The sequence below is a fragment of the Podarcis gaigeae genome (assembly GCF_964106915.1).
Source record: "Podarcis gaigeae genome assembly, chromosome: 16".
NCBI lineage: Eukaryota > Metazoa > Chordata > Lepidosauria > Squamata > Lacertidae > Podarcis > Podarcis gaigeae.
The window spans coordinates 8,478,934-8,499,652 of record NC_139693.1 but is presented as its reverse complement, the minus strand read 5'-3'; the positions used below and the strand labels follow the sequence as shown (position 1 = coordinate 8,499,652).

The window sequence follows — 20,719 nt, the reverse complement described above, 5'->3', positions numbered from 1 at the left end:
GCTCGCCGCCCACTTTCGAACGCCCAGACATCGAAGAAGCGTCACCGGGGCTCCCATTGGCCTTTTCCTCTTCTGCGCCCCGCCCTTTCGAATGTTCCTGTGACACTGTCCGCTGGCCCGACGTTACCATTGGCCGAGCGGTGGCTGGGGGAATTCTCTTGTTCGCATAGCCCCGCCTTTTGGAACGTCCCGACTCCCACGGAGCTTGTGTTGAGTTGGGAGGCGACGGGGCCGGAGGAGGTGAGTTCGGCGTCGCGGATCAAGGCCGAGAGGGCAGAAGCGGGGCTTCGGGGGCTATAGACCTGTCTCTGCCCCTTGGCCTCCTATTTTTTGGGGGTGGTAAATGATGGGGGTCGTGTAAGATTTCTGGATCGCCCCATCTTACACCGGCCCATTTAGCCTAGTATTGTCTGCACTGACCGGCAGCGGCTCTCCAGGGTTGCAGGGAGGGAGTGATTTTAAGGGTTGGACCTGGGACTTTACGCCAAGCGTACAGAGCTATGCCCCTCCCTTAAAAATAATTGTAAGATTCCAGCCCCCATAGGACCAAATAGGAGTGTAGGAAGCAGCCTTAATATGGCCATTGGTCTATCTAGCTCAGTATTGCCCACACGGACTGGCAGCAGTTCTCCAGGGTTTTAGGTAGGGAGTCTTTCCTAGCTGTACCAGGATTGGACCTGAGACCTTCTGTGTACAAAGTAGTTACTCTACCCTTGAGCTACAGGCCTTTCTCCTTCAAATCTGTACTTTGAAGTAAAGCCTGTTGAACTCAATGGGGCTTACTCCCAGGTAAGTGGGTATACACACCAAATTTTAGTCTAAAATTCAAGTAATGCTTACTTACAAAGCTTGTACTGTATTCGGTGTTAGCCCTGCTCTGAGGAGACCCCTTGATATTGCTAGACATGACATATGTTTGGTCCGTTAATGGTTGTACTCTGGGCTGCGGACACCCCATACCTTAGAGCCCACCTCTCCCTAAGGACCTTGTGAATTGTAGTTCAGGGTACCGGGTACTAGGAACTGCAGCTCCGTAAGGGGTAAACTACAATTCCCAGGATCATTTTATTCTGGATTGGTTTTACAGTGGTACCTTGGGTTACAGACGCTTCAGGTTACAGACTCCACTAACCCAGAAATATTACCTCGGATTAAGAACTTTGCTTCAGGATGAGAACAGAAATCGTGCTCTGGCGGCGCAGCCGCAGCGGGAGGCCCCATTAGCTAAAGTGGTGCTTCAGGTTAAGAACAGTTTCAGGTTAAGAACGGACCTCCAGAACGAATTAAGTACTCAACCTGAGGTACCACTGTATTTGATGTTTTAATGTGTTGAAAATGGCTTTGAGATTTTTTTCTTTAAAAGATAAAGCACCATCGAAATGAAATAAATAATAATAATAATACCTCGTGTAACAACAAAAAAGCGCCTAGACTTTCCGTTGTGGCAACCATAATCTGGGTTTAAGGGCCATTTGGTGATTAATTTATATATCTGAGTTTCTAACACTCGCCGTCCAGTCTCGGCCACAAAGCATACTGAGATCTCCAGCCTCCCTTGCATCTAGCTCTGTCTGACTTTGGGGTATACCTGCCGAAATCAGAAGAGATGACTAATTTCAATCCGTTAAATTCAGGATTTAGGTCGCACTCATACTGCACATTTAAAGCACTTTGATACTGCTATAAGCAGTCATGGCTTTCCCCAAGGAATCCTGGGAACTGTAGTTTGCTAAGGGTGATGCGAGTTCTTAGGACACTCCCTCTTTCTCCCTCCACAGAGCGACAATTAATGCTGTGCACCTCTGCCCCACATCTGGCAGAATCTGGCCAAGCATCATGCATGCTGGCATGTTGGAAAGGAAGTCGGTCCTGTATATAGTGGTACCTCAGGTTACATATGCTTCAGGTTACAGACTCTGCTAACCCAGAAATAGTGCTTCAGGTTAAGAACTTTGCTTCAGGATGAGAACAGAAATTGTGCTCCAGCGGTAGCAGGAGGCCCCATTAGCTAAAGTGGTGCTTCAGGTTAAGTACAGTTTCAGGTTAAGAATGGGCCTCTGGAACGAATTAAGTACTTAACCCGAGGTACCACTGTACCTGAAGGAGCGTCTCCACCCCCATTGTTCTGCCTGGACACTGAGGTCCAGCTCTGAGGGCCTTCTGGTGGTTCCCTCACTGCGAGAAGCCAAGGTACAGGGAACCGGGCAGAGGGCCTTCTTGTTAGTGGTGCCCACCCTGTGGAACGCCCTCCCTTCAGATGTGAAGGAAATAAGCAGCTATCCTATCTTTAAAAGACATCTGAAGGCAGCCCTGTTCAGGGAAGTTTTTAATATTTAACGCTGTACTGTTTTTAACACTTGATTGGGAGCCGCCCAGAGTGGCTGGGGAAACTCAGCCAGATGGGTGGGGTATAAATAATAAATTATTATCATCATCATCATCATCTGCCCCAGTTTGGATCACGTTTCCATTTATTTGGACCACAGTCCATAAATGCTAAAAGCAGTGCAGGGTTATCAAGACAACCGCGGCCGAGAGAGGAACGCAATATATTTGCACACCGCTTGTGCCTTTTAAGGGTTTTGTGAAATCCATGAACAATTGGAAGTAGTTCAAAAATAAATAAAGGCAGGAAACGTTGAATCTGAACTCCTCTTTAAGGACAGGGTGATCTGTTGCCCTCTAGACATTGTTGGACTGTAAATCCTGTCATTCCTGAGCATGGACCATGCAGGCTGGAGCTGATGGAAGTTGGAGGCAGCGGTGGTGTAGTGGTTAGTGTGTCAGGCCAGGGTTCAAATCCTGACTCAAAGTAAATAAATATGGCTGCCTTTTGATGGCGTAATATTTTATATAATCTTAGTTTTGGAGTCTGCCTGTCAGGGAACTGCCATCGGAAGGGCAGGTGGTGGAAGGGCTCACGGAGGCTAGGAGAGACTCAGCAGCAGAGGAGGGAACCAGCAGGGGGAGAGAAGGAGCTCCGAGGGAAAGGGAGTCGGAAAGGGGGCTCAGGGACACTTCCAGCGAAAACAGTGGGGAAGTTTCAGGACCTCCTATAGGGACACCCACCCCTCGCCGGAAACTGTCGCGCCGAGAATCCAGAAGACGCGTTTCCGTTAAGGAGCTTTTATGTTGGAAGAGATTCCGCAAACGCCCACTGTCGGATTCTGCCAGCGATTGAGGGAGTCATGCTTAAGGGGCTCCGCTATAGACAGAGCTTTGATAATCAGGCCAAACTCTGAGGGACTAAGCTTTTACGCACAAGCAGCTCATCATCCCATCACACTGCCATTAAAATTGAGACACTGAATTCACCCAAGTCCCCCAAAGAGGAGAGATTTACCCCAATCACAGAATTCCTATTTGCTTGGAAATTTTGGTTGGCAAAATGAATGTCAGAGTATGAATCCCTGTGATGGAACCTGGGTGTCCTGAGGTGGAAAGATCCTGGGGTGAATAACAGACTTCTCACCTGGGTGAATTGAAAACTGCTTCCAGGTGACCAAACCAGGAAACACTGTTATTTTTTAAATTCTTCTCCATTCCTCTGTCTCCAGTTTAGACCACCAATGACTTTGTGCTGCTGTAGGCAGACTAAGAGGCTTTTCTTGTGGACTACGAACTTTTGTGGGCCTCTTTGTAAAGCATACATACGAAGATGACTTCGTGCTCCTGCTCCCACTATTGCCTGGCAAAAATTGGATAAGCGTGTTCAACTAGGACTGCTAAGACCTGGGTTCAAGACGTTACTTGCTCAGCCAACATTATGGTCAGGGATGGTGGGAAGTTGTGGTCCAAAACATCTGGATTGTTGATAAGGTTGGCTTGGGCAGAATTACTGTAATTTTCCCCCTTCCTCTTTTGATGACCATGGTCCGTGCAGCCAGGTGGCTGATAAGAGACGAGGCAAAAGTGAATCTGGCAATTTCAGTATTTGTTTTTCCAATCTTAAATCCACACATCTACATTTCCATTTCACTTTGGGATATTTTTTAAGCCCTTATATAAACTCATCAACATTTTAGTTTGAATTATTACTATTTTTGTATGCGATTTTTGCCTGATAATGCACATTTTGCAATTCATTTCCCTTGCTATAATGCTTGTTTGGAATATTGTATTTTTCCTAGTGAATGCACTTATTTTTATTTACTTAACAGGAGTTTATTTATGCTATGTTGAAAATTTATATCTCGCTTTTTTGCAATTCCCTCTGAATGGGGTACGTCAAGTTCAGCAAAGACAATAATGAGCAAGCCTGTTTGAAAACTAACCATAAAAATCAGAAATGGTTTAAAATCTCTCCCGGAATAAAAAGTTAAGCACCAGAAGTATAACATTTCGATGTGGTGGTTAGGGTGTGGGCCTAACCTGGGAGAAACCTGGGTTCGAATCTCCACTCAGATCAGGTAGAGATATAAGGAACTAGACAGGTCCTTGAGGAACCCTGAACCCAAATTGTTAAGGGCGTTGCAAATTAATGCAATTAATTTACCGTATTTTTCACTCCATAAGACGCACTTTTTTCCTCCTAAAAAGTAAGGGGAAATATCCACCCCCATCGTTCTACCCGGACACTGAGGTCCAGCGCCGAGGGCCTTCTGGCGGTTCCCTTATTGCGAGAAGCCAAGTTACAGGGAATCAGGCAGAGGGCCTTCTCGGTAGTGGCACCCGCCTTGTGGAACGCCCTCCCACCAGATGTCAAAGAGAAAAATAACTACCAAACTTTTAGAAGACATCTGAAGGCAGCCCTGTTTAGGGAAGCTTTTAATGTCTGATGTATTACTGTATTTCAATATTTTGTAGGAAGCTGCCCAGAGTGGCTGGGGAAGCCCAGCCAGATGGGTGGGGTATAAATAAATTATTATTATTATTATTATTATTATTATTATTATTATTATTAAGCGAATGCACTGGACGGCAGAGGGATCCCTTTTGAACCGGCCAGAGTCCTGGGACTATGCAGCAGGAGTCAGCAAACTTTTTCAGCAGGGGGCCGGTCCACTGTCCCTCAGACCTTGTTGGGGGCTGGACTATATTTTGAAAAAACAACAACGAACGAATTCCTATGCCCCACAAATAACCCAGAGATGCATTTTAAATAAAAGGACACATTCTACTCATGTAAAAAAACGCTGATTCCTGGACCGTCCGTGGGCCAGATTTAGAAGGTGATTGGGCCGGATCCAGCCCCTGGGCCTTAGTTTGCCTACCCATGCTGTGCAGCTTTTGCAGCAGCAGTAGCAGTCAATGCATTTCTGAGTCTGAAAGCTGCTCCTTCCCCCTCTGTTTGGGCAGGAGAAACATTACCGGAATATGTCGGCCTCATGACTCACTCACAGCAACAGAGGCCAGGAAGTTCCCAAAATACAGTTTAGGATCTGCTGATCCGTAATCTGCCCTTTACAGTTCGAGCTGCAACAAGGAGAGGTTGGAAAAAGATCTCTCTCCTTCCTCCTCCTGTTGTTTGGGTTTTTAGTTTTTAGGCCCCCCCCCCCACTTGCAGACAGGAGAAGGGGAATCCATTTCCTTTCCTGGAATGCCTGTTGAAGGCTAATTTTAAAAGCATTGCAGCTTGACTTCTTTTCTTTTTTTCCAGTTGAATTCCAGTAACAACTAAGGAGTTACGGAAAAGAAAACGAAATAAAAAATGGTTTTGTTTTAAGTAGTCACAACTGCTAATAAGGAAGTGTAGGATACAGCTTAGAGCAGGGGTAGGCAGCCTAAGGTCCGTGGGCTGGATGCGGCCCAGTCATCTTCTCAATCCGGCCCACGGACAGTCTAGGAATCAGCGTGTTTTTACACGAGTAGAATATGTCCTTTTATTTAAAATGTATCTCTGGGTTATTTGTGGGGCCTGCCTGATATTTTGACATGAGTAGAATGTGTCCTTTTATTTAAAAAGCATCTCTGAGTTATTGTGAGGCATAGGAATCCCCCCCCAAAATAGTCAGGCCCCCCACATGGTCTGAGGGACGGTGGATCGGCCCCCTGCTGAAAAAGGTTGCTGACCCCTGGTTTAGAGATTCACAGAGTTGACCAGGGTTCAAATTCCCCCAAGTTGGCCATGTGGTTTGCTTGGGACACTCTCCTCCTCTCAGCCCAGCCTACCTCACAGGGCTCTTGTGGGTATTAAATGAAGAGCTGGGAGAACCATGTCGGCTACCTTGAGCTCAGAGAAAAAGAGATAAATGCAATAAGGGAATAAATTTCAACAGGACTTTGTTGAACGTATCTCCATCGTTTTGTGCTGGTTAACAATCTCAACACAATTCCTCTCGGAGGGCTGTTTTGGTGTAGTGTAGGGGTGACTTATTATTTACAGTACAGTGGCACCTCGGGCTACATACGCTTCAGGTTACATACGCTTCAGGTTACAGACTCTGCTACCTCGGGTTAAGTACTTTGCTTCAGGATGAGAACAGAAATCGTGCTCTGGCAGCGCGGTGGCAGCAGGAGGCCCCATTAGCTAAAGTGGTGCTTCAGGTTAAGAACAGTTTCAGGTTAAGAACGGACCTCCAGAACGAATTAAGTACTTAACCCGAGGTACCACTGTATTAAGAATTTGATTTGGTAACTGCCCTTCACCCTTAGGTTCCAGGGTGGTTCAGCTCGGTTTAGGATACAAACACTAACAACAGTTTAATCTCAATTGCAAGGATAGGGTGTGCCTTAATAGACACCTTAAGTGTCAGAGGTCATGAAAAAGAGAGGCATGTTTTGTGCCTCATGAGTTTTTCATGACCACCCCCCTCCCAAAATGGTCTATTTATTTACAGTGGTGCCCCGCAAGACGAATGCCTCGCAAGACAGAAAACCCGCTAGACGAAAGAGTTTTCCGTTTTGGAGGTGCTTCGCAAAACGAATTTCCTATGGGCTTGCTTTGCAAGACGAAAATGTCTTGCGAGTTCCTGCGGTCCCCCCCCTTTTCCTAAGCCGCTAAAAGCCGCTAATAGCGCTAATAGCGCTAATCCGTCAATGGGCTTGCTTCGCAATACGAAAAAACCGCTAGACGAAGAGACTCGCAGAACGGATTCTTTTCGTCTTGCGAGGCACCACTGTATTATTTTCTTTATTTTTTAAAATTTCCATATAAAATTACACACACACACACACACACACACAAAAAAAAAACCCAACCAAACTTGTGTGCGTATGTATGTATGTATGTGTATGTATCTATATTTATATACAGCGGTACCTCGGGTTACAGATGCTTCAGGTTACAGACGCTTCAGGTTACAGACTCCACTAACCCAGAAATAGTACCTCAGGTTAAGAACTTTGTTTCAGGATAAGAACAGAAATCGTGCTTCGGCGGCACGGCAGCAGCAGGAGGCCCCATTAGCTAAAGTGGTGCTTCAGGTTAAGAACAGTTTCAGGTTAAGAACGCACCTCTGGAATGAATTAAATACTTAACCTGAGGTACCACTGTAATTGACTGCCCTCCAACAATGCCATGCGGTCAAATAGTTTTTGTGCCCCTCTAAAATCCTCTCCACGTTTTTCCTTCTTTAAAAAAAATGTCCCGTTGCCCGAACCCTTGGAGAGCTGCTGCCTGTCAGTGTAGACAGTACTGAGCTAGATAGAGCCATGGCCTGACTTGGTGCAAGGCCGCTTTCCTCTGTGCCTGCGATGCTCCTGGAGGGAGGGGGAAGGAAATCAAACTTTGGTTGACACACCACATAGCTCCTATTTTTAGGACCCACCTTGTTTCTGTGTCGTACGTTGTTTTAAACCAGTGGTGGGATTACCTAGGGGTGTGCTAAGAGGCAAGTGGGACGCCAGGGGGCAGCTGAGGTGCCAAGGACTATCAAACTTTGAAAAGCTGGCATCACTGGATCATCAGTTTTGTTGAATAAACAAAATAGTTGTAACCGGATTTTGAGTAATTGTGCAATTAATTGTTCCTGTTTCCAGTTTTGTTGCGCTATTATCTTCCTTAGTGCGTTGTGGAAACCACTATTCTGAATAATGCTTTTTGTGTGTTTGTGAGTTTGTGGAACCAAGGGGAGCAGTGAACCCAAAAGTTTGAGTATCTCTGTTTTGAACTGTTTTCACATTGCGTTTTAACTGTTGCGACCCACCCTGGCCCCTTTGGGTGAAGGGTGGATAATTAATCATAATAATATTATTAAATGGAACTCCTATTTCGCTTTTTTTCTGGCCCACGTAGGACCAGTCTGGATAGCGGGCCTTGGTGAAGATTTGACGTTTTCATCCCCCAAAAGTGTTTGATTGGAGTTTCTACTGAAATGAGGCTGCATTTTAATGTAGAGGAATCCTATTCGGAATAAGGGGATTTCCCTTAAAAAAAGGGAAACGTTGACAGCTATGCGTCTAAATACAACAAACAAACAATACAAGCAACACGCAGACCAGTATACCAGATAGCACTGTAATTTTTTGTGCATAATATACATGATTTAGTAACAAAATCAAATTGTGTGCACTTGTAAATTCTCTAATATATTTGAAATCAATTGAACACATGTCTGTCAATCAAAAGAACATTTGTTGAGAATAGCAATCCCTTTCTGTTTAAATTCAATATCGTTGGTAAACAAAGTAGCTGCCTTTTGCAGTCTCAAACCCCTGGGTATACGGAGTTAAGCTTGCAACACAGGGGTTTGTTGTTCTAATACAACAACAGTAATGGCTTTGAAAATGAGCATTTTGGTTCCCTGCTGATGCCCCTTGAAAATGCTTCCCCCCTGCCAATGCCTTCGCTCCCTGTTCACTTTGGTTCCTAGCAGTGGCGTAGCGTGGGGGGTGCAGGGGGGGCCGGCCGCACGGGGCGCAACATCTGGGGGGGGGCGCTCGCCGCCTCCGGAGTCGCCGAAGAGCCTCGGGCGCAGGCTGTAGCAGAGCCCCATGTCTTGCGGAACCGACGAGCTGTGCGCGCGTCCGGGCTGAAGGCGTCCGGCAGGCAACGGCTCTCAGCGCTCGCCGCGGTCCTCATGCGTCAGGGCCGCGGAGGGCGCGTCAGGCAGCCCCTCCTCACAGCCCCGCCGCTGCTGCAGCTGCGGGGCCATGTTGTATTTTCCTCGCCTCTCTGCCCTCCTCCTCCTCCGGGCAAGCGGCGTCGTTTGGGCGGCAGCGCCAGCGGCAACTCGCCTCAGATCACCTGACACGGACCCGCCGCCGCCGCCGTGGCTACCTTACCGTAAATACCCCAGCCCAGGCAGCAGCAAGAAGAAGCTGGCAGCGGCGGCAGGTTAGGGTTAGGGGCGCAAATTACTTGCCTTGCCCTGGGTTAGGGGGCGCAAATTACGTGCCTTGCCCCGGGTGCTGACAACCCACGCTACGCCGCTGGTTCCTAGCGCCCCTTCACTCTCTTTTCTTCCTCCTTGCAGGACGAACACCTCCTGGACCCTAATCCCTCGGGGTGCCCCAAAACCGGCAGGGAATGAAGAGGATGGTGGCAGTTTGAGGGGAATCCTCCGCTGAGTTGCACGGCGGTTAAGCACAAGGTTACGGTGCTTTGTGGGCTCAGCCCAGAGTTGGCCAAGAAGTCCTGCACCGGAGCGATGGCGGCCGAGTTGAGGCACGAGACGCAGCTGGAAGAGATGGTGTGGGAGCCCTATGCCCACGTGGTGGGTCTCCGCTCCGCCACGGGTTTGGAGGTGAAGCTGGGCTCTTTGGCTCTGCTACTGGTGGTGACCCTCTTGTGTGGGTTCCTTCCTCTGTGGGTCTTCCGGCAGCCGGGAGCCACAACCAGCTCGTCAGGTAAAAGAATGGCGAATTAATAATAAATAATAATAAATTTTTATTTATGCCCTGCCCTCCCCAGCCAGAGCCAGGCTCAGAGCGGCTAACACCAATAAAATCACAGTAAAAACATAATAGGAAAAAAAAAACCAGTTTAAAATACAGTGGTACCTCGGGTTACAGACTCCGCTAACCCAGAAATAGTGCTTCAGGTTAAGAACTTGGCTTCGGGATGAGAACAGAAATCGTGCTCTGGCGGCAGCGGGAGACCCCATTAGCTAAAGTGGTGCTTCAGGTTAAGAACAGACCTCCGGAACGAATTAAGTACTTAACCCGAGGTACCACTGTATAGGTTAAAATGCAGGTTAAAGCATCCAGGACAGTTGGCCATCTAGCCTCTGCTTAGAAACCTCCAAGGAGTCCACAACCTCTCATGGGCAGCGATAGAAATAATAATAATAAATTTTATTTATACACCGCCCTCCCCGGCCAGAGCCAGGCTCAGGGCAGCTAACACCAGTAAAATTACAGTAAAAGCATAATAGGGGGAAAAACACCAATTTAAAATACAGGTTAAAATGCAATTTAAAATGCAGCCTCATTTTAAAAGTAGCCGATAAATCAAGACCATAAGGGGAGGGAAACATAAGTGTCAGACTGAGTCCAAACCAAAGGCCAGGCGGAACAGCTCTGTCTTGCAGGCCCTGCGGAAAGATGTCAAGTCTCGCAGGGCCCTAGTCTCTTGTGACAGAGCGTTCCACCAAGTCGGGGCCAGTACTGAAAAGGCCCTGGCCCTAGTTGAGACCAGTCTAACCACCTTGCGACCTGGGACCTCCAAAATGTTGTCATTTGTGGACCTTAAGGTCCTCCGCGGGGCATACCAGGAGAGGCGGTCCCGTAGGTACGTGGGTCCTAGGCCGCATATTCAATAGTCATGGCTCCCTCTGAAGAACCCTGGGAAGTGTGGTTTTTTAAGGGTGCCGAGAGTACTTAGGAGACTTCCTTATTTCCCTTATTCCCACAGCGGTTTCACAATCGATCCCACTTCACCAGGGAACTTGGACCTGTAGCTCAGGGTGGGGAAGTCTCCTACCTGCTCCCCCTTAACAAACTACGTTTCCCAAGATTCTTTGGGGAAGCCATCATAGATTTGTAGGGGAATCTAGTCAAGCCCCCTGCAATTTAGGAATCTTTTTGTCCCAGCATGGGGCTTGAATCCATGACCCTGAGATTAAGCGTCTCCTGATACTGTTTTAAAAGCATAACGCAAGATGTGGCCTTGTCAGATAGCTGTCGATTGCGGCTTTCCGTAGCCCGATATGAAGCAAGGTTAGGCTTGGCGATTTCAGACCAGCACTAAAATATTATTCTTCCAACTCGCCCCCTCACCCCATCTTTTCCTCTCTCCTCTTTCCTGCTCTGACGCTTTTTGCTCTCCCAACAGATTCCCGAAGGAAGGTTTTAAGCCTGGTGAGCTGTTTCGCTGGAGGTGTCTTCCTGGCTACGTGTCTCCTGGACTTGATCCCTGATTACCTTGCCGGTATTAATGAGGCCTTCAACAACTTGAGAGTCACGGTGAGCGAAGGCCCAGATTCTGCCACCAGTTTATGAGAAGGATTTATGTTGCGTTTAATCATCAAAACTGCTGAGTCGTTTACTGTTCGTTAGGGCTGGGCAATACAGTGGTACCTCAGGTTACATACGCTTCAGGTTACATACGCTTCAGGTTACAGTCTCCGCTAACCCAGAAATAGTGCTTCAGGTTAAGAACTTTGCTTCAGGAAGAGAACAGAAATCGTGCTCCGGCGGCGCGGCGGCAGCAGGAGGCCCCATTAGCTAAAGTGGTGCTTCAGATTAAGAACAATTTCGGGTTAAGAATGGACCTCCGGAACGAATTAAGGACTTAGCCCGAGGTACCACTGTACCTGGTTTTAACTTCATACCACCAGCTAAACATCACGATATATTGATTTACAGTGCTATTTTTCTAGAAAAAGAGGTGCTGGAACTCGCCATGAATCCTTCCCTCTTTCTGTTGGAATGGCAGTGGCACCCACCTGAGAGGTGCCAGAAGTCACCTGAGAGGTGCTGGAACTGAGTTCCCCCTGAAAAATAGCCCTGCCAATATATCATGATGTCTGAAATAGGATGAAACTAGGCTGAGGCACTGTCTGACTTCATAGCTTTTCCCACATAGTGATTTTGTATAGCGCTCTCTCGCTCTCTCTCTTACACACACACACACACACACACACACACACACACACACACAGAGGTCTGCTGCACCTGCTCACTCCACACTCCAGCCCCACTTACCCAGAATTCTTTGCCCTTCCTCCTGCCCAGCCCCCTTTACGGCTCGCCCACCACCTTGCCAATCCACCCCCCCAAAACTAGCCCTAAGCTCCTCTCCCCTTGTCCCACCCCCTTTCAAAGGAGGCAGGAAACCCTTCATTCAGCAGATTGCTCCCCATTTTAAACTGCTCACACCTGCCCCGGCCTGCCATTCCTGACGCTGCAGTTAGCACGGCTGCCTGTTGGCGGCCATGTGAACTGCAGAGCGTGACGACATTCTACATTTCCATGTATATAGGAGAGACGAGATGGAGGGGTGGATGTCAAGCTTGTGTTAGAATTGTATGAATTTTCACAACCACGCCCCTGTTTCTGTCATGGCCCCAAAGCAACAAGCTCCCAAAAGCTGACGAGGGCGTTTTCACGGAAATCTGAACCCGAGGGTTGGACAAAAATCGAGACTATTTCCCGAAAATCTAAGCCAAATAAGTGATTGATTGTATTTCTATGCTGATTTTCATTCAAATGAATCCCAAAGAGGCTTGCCAACAAAAAATAACAATAGCCACATGATAGAACACCACAAGTCTTGTTCTATACATTTTAGGAAGTTTAGTTGGTGTTAGATACCATGTATACATCATTTTCATCACATTTTCTTTTAGGGCGCTGCAAGTTATCGCTGTGCTTTGAATGTTTGGCGTGAAAGTGCCCCCCATAGCAAACCTCTGCCTCTGACCCTGTGCTCACACCTTTCCCCTTCCTTCCCGCAGCTCCATTTCCCCCTGCAGGAGTTCATCTTGGCCATGGGCTTCTTCCTAGTCCTGGTCCTAGAGCAGATCGTCCTGGCCTACAAAGACCCGGCGGGATCCCTGGAAGAGACCCAGGCCCTCCTTGGCTCGGCCGCAAACCCCTCCGCCTCCATCCAGGACCAGAGCTGGCCCGACGGGCCGCTGGCGCACCAGCACGGCCGGGACCGCCCCCACGTCCACGTGGACTTCAACGCCCACTCGGCCATCCGCTCGGTGGTCCTCCTCCTGGCCCTCTCGCTGCATTCCGTCTTCGAGGGGCTGGCCGTGGGGGTGCAGGAGGAGGGGGCCCAGGCGCTGGAGATCTGCCTGGCCCTGCTGATACACAAGGGCGTCATCGCCTTCAGCCTCAGCCTCAAGCTCCTGCAGGGGCGGCTGCGCCCCCGCGTGGTGGCCGCCTGCCTCGTCCTCTTCGCCATCATGTCCCCCCTGGGCATCGGGCTGGGCGTGGTGCTGACGGAGACCCCGCTGGCGGCCCTCCACCAGCTGTCGCGCTGTGTCCTCGAGGGCCTGGCCACCGGCACCTTTGTGTACATCACTTTCCTGGAGATCCTGCCTCACGAGCTCAACTCATCCGAACAGCGCATCCTCAAAGTCATCGTCCTCCTGGCAGGTTTCGCACTCGTCACCAGCATCCTGTTCATCAAGATCTGAGGAGGAGGAGGAGGAGGAGGAGGAGGAGCATGGGTTGTGGGCGGGCGAAGAGATGCCCTCGATCTGTGTCCTAAACTCACTCAGGGATCCCTTTGGATCCAAACCGCGCAGGGCTTTGACTTTCAGAAACTCGAGGGAGGAGGCTGAACCCAAGGCAGACAAGCAATAATTTTCACAGACATCCCCAAAGATCTCCCTCCAGAGGCAAAAAATAGCAGAAAACAGAGACAGTCCGGTGACATGGAAGGGAGAGGGCGACAACACACACACGCTATTCCTGGGAAAAAACCCACAAGCCTGTTTTTTTGTTTTGTTATCCCCTCCAGAAATTCATCCTACTCTGTTGATTTCCCCCTGCTGTGGGGTTCCTGTACATTAGAACCCAGGTCCAAAACTTGGGATAGACAGGCTTATCTCCTTTTTAAAGATTCTTCCCTCTTCCTCTGAAAATAGGAACGCTGTTTTAGACCTGCACTCTGACTGTTCCCACAATCTCAGGCCCCCTTTGGGCCCAGCTGTGCTCTAGGCCTGATTGCCTGGGGCGCCTCTGCAGTTGGGCACAAGGTCAGAGTGTCTGGTGGAGTGTTTACACCCTCTTGTGAGTACGTAGCTACAAAAATAAAACCATAGCCAAATTTGGCGTGGGGATGGCTTGACAATATTTCCCTGGGTTTTAAGAATTAAGCAGGTCGGGCTGTATCTGTCACCCTCTGCATGCGGCAACAGAGAGGAGAGTTCGAATTCTGCGCCCTGGAGGAATCGCAACACAACCACTTGTGCGATTGGAATATCGTTGCACCAGCTGGTCGCAAGGTCTTTCGTGCAACTGCGTTGTCACCACCCCTCCTTATGTGTTTCCTTGCACAACCACACCCCCTCTGGTGTGGTTGATATCTCAGAGTGATGTACCCAGGGCTCTTGTACACAACCCTTTGCCATGTTTTACAAATCAGCGTGTGTGGCAGGGGGTCTCTCTCGTTTGTGCTTTTTAAACACAACAACAAACTGGTTTCTGGTGCCAAAATACTTCTCTGCCATCTCCACAGCTCGTTAACCGTCTTGCCTTAAAATGTTGGTGCCTTGACTGTTTCAAAAGGGCTCACCAACTGTGTGTGTGTGTGTGTGTGTGTGTGTGTGTGTGTGTGTGTATGTGTTTTGTACGGTGTGGTTGGTTGGGTTGAGCGAGTCAAACACTTTTAAATTTTGGTTGCCTCCTTTCCTTGTCCAGCCCAAGCACTTTGGGAAGAACATTTCAGGGCCACATTTGGGGGGTTTTTTTTGGAGGGGGACGACTCTTGCATTCCCTGTCTTAAGTGCCAAAGTTGTTTCTCTCACCTGCCCGGGGTGGGGTGGGGTAATTCTTTGGGTTTTGCTCAAGTGAAAGTTGTGCAAAACGAGCGTTGCAGATCAATTGATGCAGACGCAGCTTTTATTGGGGGGAATGATCCTCTTCCATTGAAGCACGTGAGGCCGAGAGAGACAATGTAAAATAGCTGTGTTCATGCATCTGCTGTAAGCTTGCTTGATACAGAGAGAATCATCTAGGAGGTATCTTTCATTAAACTGACATGTTTTAGGAACAACCTGCTGGTGTCTGTATTTTTGAGTTGCGCGGAAGCATTTTGCCAGGCCAAAGTGCAGAACGTTGGTTGTGTGTCTGTGAATCTTGTTCTGTTAATCAGGGATGAGGAATCTTTGACCCTCTAGATGCACGTTTCTGGACTGCAACTTGCGTCAGGTCTAGTCAGGGATGACGCGTGTTGTATCCAGCAAGACCTTGCAAGCTGCAGGTTCCCTGTCCCTGTATTAACAGATGGTTAAACTCATGGGCCTGGTGTAAACAGAACATAGACCTATGTTTGGTGCATGAGAAATTGGGCAAAAGACTCTTGCATTGCATTGGGTTGGACTACCTGACCCTGGGGTTTGGGTGGGTGGGTGTCTATGATTTTATGTTAACCAGCAATTGTGAATTTCCATAGGGGTCTGCCCCTGTTGAATTTCAGCACCGGCTCATTTTTGGCCTAATATAAGGACGCGGGTGGCGCTGTGGTCTAAACCACTGAGCCTCTTGGGCTTGCAGATCAGAAGGTCGGCGGTTCAAATCCCCGCGACAGGGTGAGCTCCCGTTGCTCGGTCCCTGCTCCTGCCAACCTAGCAGTTTGAAAGCACGTCAAAGTACAAGTAGATAAATAGGTACCGCTCCGGCGGGAAGGTAAACAGTGTTTATGTGCGCTGTTCTGGTTCACCAAAAGCGGCTTAGTCATGTTGGCCACATGACCCGGAAGCTGTACGCCGGCTCCCTCGGCCAATAAAGCGAGATGAGCGTCGCAACCCCAGTCAGCCACGACTGGACCTAATGGTCAGGGGTCCCTTTACCTTTAAGGGCCCCAAGATCTGGAATTATCACAAGTGTGGAGCTGCAGCTACGGGCCTTCGCAGGGGCCAGTTGAGATGACTGCGGACAAAGAACGACGGAGAAGTTGGACTCAGAACAAATTTCCCCAGCCATAAAATCGGTTATGTTTTCATTTAAAAGTGGGACTTCAGTGATCAGACCACCTCCCTTGGTTGCATTAAGGCGTTTGCGAATGCTCGGTACCGATCGCTTGTTGACTTGAGCTGCTTTTGTTCTTAAACTGTTTCCTGTCTCTGGGAGGCTGGCGGGCACTCGAGACACCCACAACCCAAGCCGTTTACGCTGGCTGGAAAATACTCGGGGGCGGCGGGTGGAAACGAAAGCAGCTTTGATATCCAGAGCGGTTTTTAAACGGAAGTTCAGCATACAGTTTGTTAACTTGGCGTATAGCAGTCGCCGTCCCGTTTTTTCAAAATTTCCACCCCTCTGGACCCTCCTTCCCATGTGCACAGCACTGCAAGGGATTGGGGAAGGGTGCGAAACAGATGTCTCGTGGTACGTGCCTTGAAAATGCTCTCCCCTTCCCTTCCCTGTGGCTGTTTTTTGGGGATTACAGGCTGGCTCCATCAGGCCTCCTATCCCTTCAGTCAGTAGAGCATCAAATCTCAGAATCATAGAGTTGGAAGGGGACCTCAAAGGGCATCTAGTCGAACCCCCTGGAATGCAGGAATATCAACTAAAGCATCCAGAACATGGGGCCATCCAGCCTCTGCTTAGAAACCTCCAACCTCTCATGGGCAGTGACAGAATAATAATAATAATAATAATAATAATAATAATAATAATAATTTTTATTTATACCCTGGCCAGAGCTGCGCTCAGGGTGGCTAACACCACTAAAATTACAGTAAAAACATAATTGGGGGAAAAAACATAATTTAAAATACAGGTTAAAATGCAATCTAAAATGCAGCATCATTTTAAAAGTAGCCCAGAGATCAAGACCGTAAGGGGAGGGAAACATAAGGGTCAGACTGAGTCCAAACCAAAGGCCAGGCGGAACAGCTCTGTCTTGCCGGCCCTGCGGAAAGATGTCAAGTCCGGCAGGGCCCTAGTCTCTTGTGACAGAGTGTTCCACCAAGTTGGGGCCAGTACTGAAAAGGCCCTGGCCCTAGTTGAGACCAGTCTAACCACCTTGTGACTTGGGACCTCCAAGGTGTTGTCATTTGTGGACCTTAAGGTCCTCTGCAGAGCATACCAGGAGAGGCGGTACCTCTGAGAAACGAAAGCTAGGAGCTAAATGGCACCTTAAACCTGGAATATCTAGGCACACTTTTTAATAACAAGAATACAAAGCTGAAAACGAATGAACTGCAGGTAAAATATTGCATTCACTTTTCACATGGTCTAGTCCAGGGGTTCCCAAACTTTTTTCGAAGAGGGCCAGATTTGATGAAGTGAACATGTGTGAAATATACTGCCACGGGGGCCGGATTTAATCGACTGGCAGGCCGGATTAGGCCCCTGAAACGGACTTTGGACATGCCTGGTCTAGTCCTTCCCTTGCCCACTCCCCCTAATATTCTTAAGAGGGTCTCTTCTCCAGTCTTCTCCAATCCTGCAATTTTAAATCTGAAATCTTAGGCGCAGCACTGTGCCCAAAGCTCAGAAACTGCTCATGCGAATGACGCTCCCTGTCGTAAAATGCGCCTAGAACAATGGGAGTTTCGAACACTGTTCATGGGAGTCTATATTCCACTGTCAAACAGCTCTTAGTGTCAGCCCTTCCTGAAGTTGAGTGAGAATCTCTTTCCTTGTAACTTGAACGTTGGCTGAACTCCTGTCCTCCAGAGCAGAAGCTTGTTCCGTGGGATTTTTAATCTCAGCATCGTGGGTTGGAGTCCCACATTGGGCGAAAGATCCCTACGTTGCAGCGGGTTGGACTAGATGACCCTCGAGGTCCCTTTCCAACTTTACAATTCCATGATTATAGGACTGTCACCAAAGGAGAGCTGAGAAGGAGAGTTCGTTCCGTCAGCTTTCCCAAAAGAGCTGCTGCATCAGGCCACCTCCTAACCCTGAACAGTAGAAGCTGACCTTCATAAGAACAACTGTTTGAGATCTGGTGCCCAAGTTTGATAATTCTTGTTTTGTTTAAAAATTTTAAGCTTGCAGGGCCAGGACTGTTTTGTTATAATAGGTTGTACGCCTTTCTGGGGAGCCTTTTTGGCTGAAGAACAGAATACAAGTACTCAGAATAAATAAAATGGGGTTGACCAATCTCCCGGGGAAGGAATCCCCGTTTTAAGTTTCTGAGGAACTCTGTGGATCTGCCAAGAGGCCGTTTCCAAAGCCGCATTTACGATACCCAGCAAAGAGGCTGGCTCTTTGGTTGGGTTTGACCTGCGAAGAATGGGATGGGTTGGGTGGCTTGCAGCAATGATTTTGCCTTCTCCGTTTCGTTGGCCGAGCACCACCAGTTTGCTGCTTTGACGTTCTTTCTTTGCGGCAGTTGTTTTTTTTCCTACGCAGAGGGTCTCGATGAAAGGATGTGGGCGGCGGAATCCTTCCTTCTCACGGAGCCCTCGGAATAAATGCTCCCTTGCATTCCTTTCTCGCCAGATGAAAACACGGTTGGGGCTGACCGTGCCAAATTGCTTAATGAGATGGGAATGGAGCGGCCCAAATAAAAGGCGTTTTACTCCACCCACTCTGTGTGTGTGTGTGTGTGTGTGTGTGTGTGTGTTTGTCTGTTTCTCCCATGCTGCCTTCATTAAAACACAGCTTTCTTCTGTGAAATTTCTGTTGAATCCGTGGATTTGGCAGTGAGAAAGCAGAACGGCCTGTAATGGAGTGAACGGGTTGGGGGTGCTAAAATCTCATCTAGGGAATAAATTGAAGGGTTGTATGCAATGGTTATCCTACAAGTCAAATGAATGGACTCGAATACACCATGTGTATTATATCGTAAAATCAGAAGGGACGCCATGGGTCAGTCCAACCCTCTGCGATGCAGGAATCTCAGCTAAAACATCCGTCACAGATGGGAATCCAACCTGCTTAAAAAAGTTCAAAGCAGTGTCATGTCACTTTAAAGGCAGGGCTATCCACGCCTCCCAAAATTGGGCACTGTACAGTGGTACCTTGGGTTAAGTACTTAATTTGTTCCAGAGGTCCGTTCTTAACCTGAAACTGTTCTTAACCTGAAGCACCACTTTAGCTAATGGGGCCTCCCGCTGCCGCCACGCCACTGGAGCATGATTTCTGTTCTCATCCTGAAGCAAAGTTCTTAACCCAAGGTAATATTTCTGGGTTAGCGGAGTCTGTAACCTGAAGTGTATGTAACCTGAAGCGTATGTAACCCGAGGTACCACTGAACTGTATTTTGCTGTGTTAGGCTAACCTCTTGCAATGTTACAGTTCTGTGGGTTTCCTGGGAAGGGGGGGGGGTTACTTGTTAAACCACTCTGGGAATTGCAGCCCTAAAAACACTCAGCACCTGCAGCAAACTACAATTCCCAGGATTCTTTAGCAGAAGCCATGACAGTGGTTCAGTACAGATGGTGCCTTGGTCATTTCTACTAATTTCAGTGCGACTACAGAGCCTTGGACTTGCCGATCGGAAGGTCGGCGGTTCAAATCCCAGCGATGGGGTGAGCTCCCGTTGCTCGGTCCCTGCTCCTGCCAACCTAGCAGTTCGAAAGCACGTCAAAGTGCACCTCCGGTGGGAAGGTAAATGGCGTTTCCGTGCACTGCTCTGGTTTGCCAGAAGCGGCTTAGTCCTGCTGGCCACATGACCCGGAAGCTGTACGCCGGCTCCCTCGGCCAATAAAGCGAGATGAGCACCTCAACCCCAGAGTCTGTCACGACTGGACCTAATGGTCAGGGGTCCCTTTACCTTTTACTCTGGGTAGGACTAACATTAGAGAAAATGCTATAGGTCCACTTAGCTGGATCCAACCCTTGTTACGCAGGGGTGAATGTGGAATTCGTTTTTGGCGTAGAACTGGGCATCTCTGAACACTGTGCCACCCATTTGTGTTATAGTACGACTCGTGCAACACTTTGGTGACTAATATACACACCATAATTACCAAAATAATTATACATTCTTTATCAATCTTCTGAGAAAAGTGCAAAGCCACAGAGACTTGTGAACTACCCAACCTAAGATGAACTTATGATGTCTGATTTCAGTGGATTTTTCATGTGCTTATCCATTTGTGTTATGGCTTTCTGTTTTGTTAAACAAAAACAAAGAGCTGAAGTTCCCAGTCCTTAAGATTTTGGGAAGTATGTTTAGGCTCCAGCCTGCAGGAAATTGAACAGGGCCCCTGAAGTGGCACTTCAGAACTCAGCTGAGCTCCTTGTTCCTTATCCCCTTCCCAACGAATGGTAGAACAAAGTATGTTTTTTTGCTTTGATGAAAATCTATCTCATTCTGGGAGTGGTGGCATAGCCATTGAGTGGGATGGCATAGGGTTTGGTTCCCTCGGCTGTATGCAAGAGTCCAAACTGGCTGTGACGACGCAGGTGGTTGAATGCATTTCTTCAATTTCTTTATATATATAAATAAAAAATGATTATTATACACCAAGGCTTGTTTCCTATTGAGGCAGCTGGTTTGGCCACTGGGAAAGCAGGAGGCTGGACTGAGATGGGCTTGATCCTGCAGCAAGGGTCTTCAGGGTGCCCACTTTCCTCTTCACAACAATCCTGCGTGGTAGACTTAAGCTGGGAGACACTGACCAGCCCCCAAACTTCCCTGGGAGTTTTCCAAGTGGCCAAGGAAGGGTTTTGGCAGCATGTCCTGCCTGCTGCTCCTCTGCACAGGCCGTCCTGTCCTCCTCCTGCTCTTTCCTAGGTCGTCTGCCGCACAATCAGATACGTG

General features: G+C 48.4%; 1 protein-coding gene across 2 annotated transcripts; it reads left to right on the top strand.

Annotated features, from left to right (window-relative positions):
- Positions 1-35: 35 nt before the first annotated feature.
- On the top strand, positions 36-15,052 carry SLC39A1 (solute carrier family 39 member 1). 2 transcript variants are annotated; one of them, XM_083716013.1, is made up of 4 exons: positions 36-240; positions 9,357-9,729; positions 11,156-11,286; positions 12,780-15,052. In XM_083716013.1, the coding sequence occupies exons 2-4, from the start codon at positions 9,531-9,533 to the stop codon at positions 13,467-13,469; spliced, it is 1,020 nt and encodes a 339-aa protein (XP_083572139.1). In that variant the 5' UTR covers positions 36-240; positions 9,357-9,530; the 3' UTR covers positions 13,470-15,052. The 2 variants fall into 2 exon arrangements, with proteins under 2 accessions (XP_083572139.1, XP_083572140.1); XM_083716014.1 differs by having other exon boundaries at positions 213-789.
- The last annotated feature ends 5,667 nt before the right edge of the window (positions 15,053-20,719 follow it).